General features: G+C 54.6%; 1 protein-coding gene across 1 annotated transcript in view; it reads left to right on the top strand.

Annotated features, from left to right (window-relative positions):
• Positions 1-2,519: 2,519 nt before the first annotated feature.
• Positions 2,520-5,000, top strand: part of LOC141001382 (BTB/POZ domain-containing protein kctd15-like) — a 10,409-nt gene continuing 7,928 nt past the window's right edge. The window contains exons 1-2 of the mRNA XM_073472443.1: positions 2,520-3,007; positions 4,852-5,000. The exon at positions 4,852-5,000 is cut by the window's right edge and continues 27 nt beyond it. Of these exons, the coding sequence (XP_073328544.1) occupies positions 2,981-3,007; positions 4,852-5,000 (176 nt within the window). The 5' untranslated portion in view covers positions 2,520-2,980. The remainder of the gene's footprint in view (positions 3,008-4,851) is intronic.

Here is a 5,000-nt window from a genome sequence, read left to right as displayed (position 1 = left end):
TAGCTGGTGCTGGTGATGGAGCTGGTGCTGGTGATGGAGCTGGTGCTGGTGATGGAGCTGGAGATGTAGCTGGTGCTGGTGATGGAGCTGGTGCTGGAGATGTAGCTGGTGCTGGTGATGGAGCTGGTGCTGGTGATGGAGCTGGTGATGTAGCTGGTGCTGGTGATGGAGCTGGTAATGGTGATGTAGCTGGTGCTGGTGATGTAGCTGGTGCTGGTGATGGAGCTGGTAATGGTGATGGAGCCGGTGATGTAGCTGGTGATGTAGCTGGTGCTGGTGATGTAGCTGGTGCTGGTGATGGAGCTGGTAATGGTGATGGAGCCGGTGATGTAGCTGGTGATGGAGATGGTGATGGTGATGGAGCTGGAGCTGGTGATGGAGCTGGTGCTGGTGATGTAGCTGGTGCTGGTGATGGAGATGGTAATGGTGATGGAGCTGGAGCTGGTGATGGAGCTGGTGCTGGTGATGTAACTGGTGCTGGTGATGGAGCTGGTGATGGAGATGGAGCCGGTGATGTAGCTGGTGCTGGTGATGGAGCTGGTAATGGTGATGGTGATGGAGCTGGTGATGGAGCTGGTGATGGAGCTGGAGATGGTGATGGAGCTGGTGATGGAGATGGTGATGGAGATGGAGATGGAGCTGGTGATGGAGCTGGTGATGGAGATGGTGATGGAGATGGTGATGGAGCTGGTGATGGAGCTGGTGATGGAGCTGGAAATGGTGATGGAGCTGGTGATGGAGCTGGTGATGGAGATGGAGCTGGTGATGGAGCTGGTGATGGAGCTGGTGCTGGTGATGGAGCTGGAGCTGGTGATGGAGATGGAGATGGAGCTGGTGATGGAGCTGGTGATGGAGCTGGTGATGGAGCTGGAGATGGTGATGGAGCTGGTGATGGAGCTGGTGATGGAGCTGGTGATGGAGCTGGTGCTGGTGATGGAGCTGGTGATGGTGATGGAGCTGGTGATGGTGATGGAGCTGGTGATGGAGCTGGTGATGGAGCTGGAGATGGTGATGGAGCTGGTGCTGGTGATGGAGCTGGTGATGGTGATGGAGCTGGTGATGGTGATGGAGCTGGAGATGGTGATGTAGCTGGTGATGTAGCTGGTGATGGAGCTGGTGATGGAGCCGGTGATGTAGCTGGTGCTGGTGATGGAGCTGGTGATGGAGCTGGTGATGGAGCTGGTGATGGTGATGGAGCTGGTGATGGTGATGGAGCTGGTGATGGAGCTGGTGATGGAGCTGGAGATGGTGATGTAGCTGGTGATGGTGATGGAGCTGGTGATGGAGCTGGTGATGGAGCTGGAGATGGTGATGTAGCTGGTGCTGGTGATGGAGCTGGAGATGGTGATGGAGATGGTGATGGAGCTGGAGATGGTGATGGAGCTGGTGATGGAGCTGGTGATGGTGATGGAGCTGGTGATGGAGCTGGTGATGGTGATGGAGCTGGTGATGGAGCTGGAGATGGTGATGTAGCTGGTGATGGTGATGGAGCTGGTGATGGAGCTGGTGATGGAGCTGGAGATGGTGATGTAGCTGGTGCTGGTGATGGAGCTGGAGATGGTGATGGAGATGGTGATGGAGCTGGTGATGGTGATGGAGCTGGTGATGGAGCTGGTGATGGAGCTGGAGATGGTGATGTAGCTGGTGATGGTGATGGAGCTGGTGATGGAGCTGGTGATGGTGATGGAGCTGGTGATGGAGCTGGTGATGGAGCTGGAGATGGTGATGGAGCTGGTGATGGTGATGGAGCTGGTGATGGTGATGGAGATGGAGCTGGTGATGGAGATGGTGATGTAGCTGGTGATGGAGCTGGAGATGGTGATGGAGCTGGAGATGGTGATGGAGCTGGTGATGGAGCTGGTGATGGTGATGGAGCTGGTGATGGAGCTGGTGATGGAGCTGGAGATGGTGATGGAGCTGGTGATGGAGCTGGAGATGGAGCTGGAGATGGTGATGGAGATGGAGATGGTGATGGAGCTGGTGATGGTGATGGAGCTGGTGATGGAGCTGGTGATGGTGATGGAGCTGGTGATGGTGATGGAGATGGAGCTGGTGATGGAGATGGTGATGTAGCTGGTGATGGAGCTGGAGATGGTGATGGAGCTGGAGATGGTGATGGAGCTGGTGATGGAGCTGGTGATGGTGATGGAGCTGGTGATGGAGCTGGTGATGGAGCTGGAGATGGTGATGGAGATGGTGATGGAGATGGAGATGGTGATGGAGCTGGTGATGGAGCTGGTGCTGGTGATGGAGATGGTGATGGAGCTGGTGATGGAGATGGTGATGGTGATGGAGCTGGTGATGGAGCTGGTGATGGAGCTGGTGATGGAGCTGGAGCTGGTGATGGAGCTGGAGATGGTGATGGAGCTGGTGATGGAGCTGGAGATGGAGATGGAAGCTCCTCACTGTCTCTGAGCAGCAGCAGCGGGGCTGTTGTCGGACTGAGCCCGGGCGTGAGGAGGATAAACCGGGTCTGTGTGCGCAGCCTCCCGGCGCACATCTCCATCTACCAGTGCGCAATAATTGAAATGGCGCGTTTGGCCGCAGGCTGCTGGAGCACAATGCGTGACGGGAGACGTCATCCGGCTGCGGAGCCGCGGGGACGTTGATGCTGCTAAGATGTGAGCTGTCGGGAGAAAGGCGGGATGTGCGGGCGGACAGGAGGTCTGCGGTTCTCTGCGGGTCACAGCTTCACGTTAAACGGATGTTAAATACAGCGAGTGACGGTCACAGGGACGAGCCGGGGCGGGACAGAACCACACACCGGCGTTAGTGAAACCTAATCCCGGCCCCCGGGGGTCTGAGGGGCCCCGGGCCAGACTCCTCTATCAGCCCTCCTCTTTATTGTGTCGGAGGAGACGGCGGGGCTCATTTCTCTGCTCCCGCTGACACTCACCGGAGGACAGCGAGCCGAGCTCACTCAGCACCACCGGTATCCACACTTCACACCGCGGGACGGAGCAGACAGGCGCCGGTCTCCATGTCCTCTGTGTCGGTGTCTTCTCAGGTAAGCCCCCGCTGCCGGGACCGAGCAGGTCCAGCTTCATGGGACAATTATATTCAGAGTTCAAGATTAGCTCGACAAAACCCGACATTCCGATTATATTCGTCTGGGTTTGGACGCGACGCGCTTTCTCTAAAGGCGGACCAAATTCCATTTAAAATATGACCATTTTAAGATTTCGTTGGTATCGGCCCACACAGATATGGGCGACACACCAACACGGTTCATGTTCTGTAACTGTGTGACACACTGTTGAGTCCGGCTCAGGTGAAGTGTTGGAAGGCAGGTCGGATTTCAACAGAACCTGAACTTTGACTTTCAGCTCGCTTGCGTTTTCTGCCATCTTTGAGCGTTCAGTGCGCCATGTTGGTCGGTTCAGATCCATGTGACTCTGTGGTGAAAGTACAGATTATCAAAACTACAGTTAAGTTCATGGACCATTCATATCCCGAATTTAGCAGAAGGTCGTTTATTATAGAATAAAGCTCATAAATCAGGTCAGACGGTACTGAACGTCTGCCGGTTTGCTATCCCGCTTCAAATGTTGTGATTTTTTTGAATGGAGTCTGGTTGATGGCGTTGTTCCCACAGAAGCGACAGGACCAGGTTTGGATCTGCAGGTCTCTGTTTTAAAGACTTCATACAGTTAATTAGGAATTATTAATTAATGTGATGATCAGATGAGCTGCAGCTTCACTTCATGTCTCAGCCTCAAGAGCTGTCTGCTGTTTCCTGAGGTTTTAACATGGAGTCTGGTACAAACAGGCAGGCAGACAGGCAGGCAGGCAGGCAGGCAGACAGACAGACAGACAGACAGACAGACAGACAGACAGACAGGCAGGCAGACAGACAGGCAGGCAGGCAGGCAGGCAGGCAGGCAGGCAGGCAGACAGGCAGACAGACAGACAGACAGGCAGGCAGGAGCAGTTTTTGTCAGTTTGGCCCGGGGCAGTGTTCAGGCCGCGGGGCAGAGACACAGAGCTGCAGCCCTCCTGTTCACCTTTCACGCTTCACAGCTTCTTTACAACCAACTGAGAGACAGACAGACAGACAGACAGACAGGGAGGAGGCCATCTCATCACCCCCTCAGGTCATCTTCATCCTCTGTCTCATCATCATCATCATCAGGAGCTTCAGCAGCTGCAGCTCTGTTACAGTTACTGCACTGACACCTCAGATACTGCACACGAGTACAAGTACTACAGAAACAGTCATCAGCAGAGAGGAAGAGCAGAGGATGAAGAGGAGCAGCAGTGTGGCTGTAGTGTTTGGGACTTTAACAGACGGTTTCTGTCAGGTCGTCTGTGAGTCTGCTGCCTGCAGGATGTGACGATCAGTCAGCTGGAGCTCATCCAGGACCAGGAGAGGACTCGTCCTCAGCAGGAGAGGACTCGTCCTGACCGTGAGAGGACTCGTCCTGACCGTGAGAGGACTCGTCCTCAGCAGGTGGACCTAAGCGTTTTTTTAAAAACAGGACACCGTTTTGATAAACCTCCATGCGTGGAGCAGCAGAGCAGCAGAGCAGCAGGTGCTTCTGGGAAATGAAGTTAAATCAATCTGTAGCAACTCAGAGGACTGAAGGTGCTGCAAGTCAGACCTCATATAGCTCTGGTTCTTCAGTCCTGGTTCTTCAGTCCTGGTTCTTCAGTTCTGGTTCTTTAGTTCTGGTTGAAAAGCTGTTGTATTGGTCAGAGTAGTCACAGTACTGTAAACATGAGACGTGAACAGCATCATGTTTCAGTCTGAACTCTCAGCTTTACGTTTGTCTGCGTTGACTCTGTTAAAGCTCACCTGTGATGAGGTGTGTTGAGCTCAGGTGTGTTCTGACCTGTCCTTACCTGTTACAGGAGGGGCGGAGCATGTCCAGGATGTCTCTGAGCCGCTCACCCGTGTCCCCGATGACCGCCCAGGGCATCCCGTCACCCGCCCAGCTCACCAAGGCCAACGCCCCGGTCCACATTGACGTGGGGGGGCATATGTACACCAGCAGCCTGGC

This window comes from Pagrus major, chromosome 8, assembly GCF_040436345.1.
Source record: "Pagrus major chromosome 8, Pma_NU_1.0".
In the NCBI taxonomy this organism is placed as follows: domain Eukaryota; kingdom Metazoa; phylum Chordata; class Actinopteri; order Spariformes; family Sparidae; genus Pagrus; species Pagrus major.
This window is presented reverse-complemented; position numbering and strand designations above follow the sequence as displayed.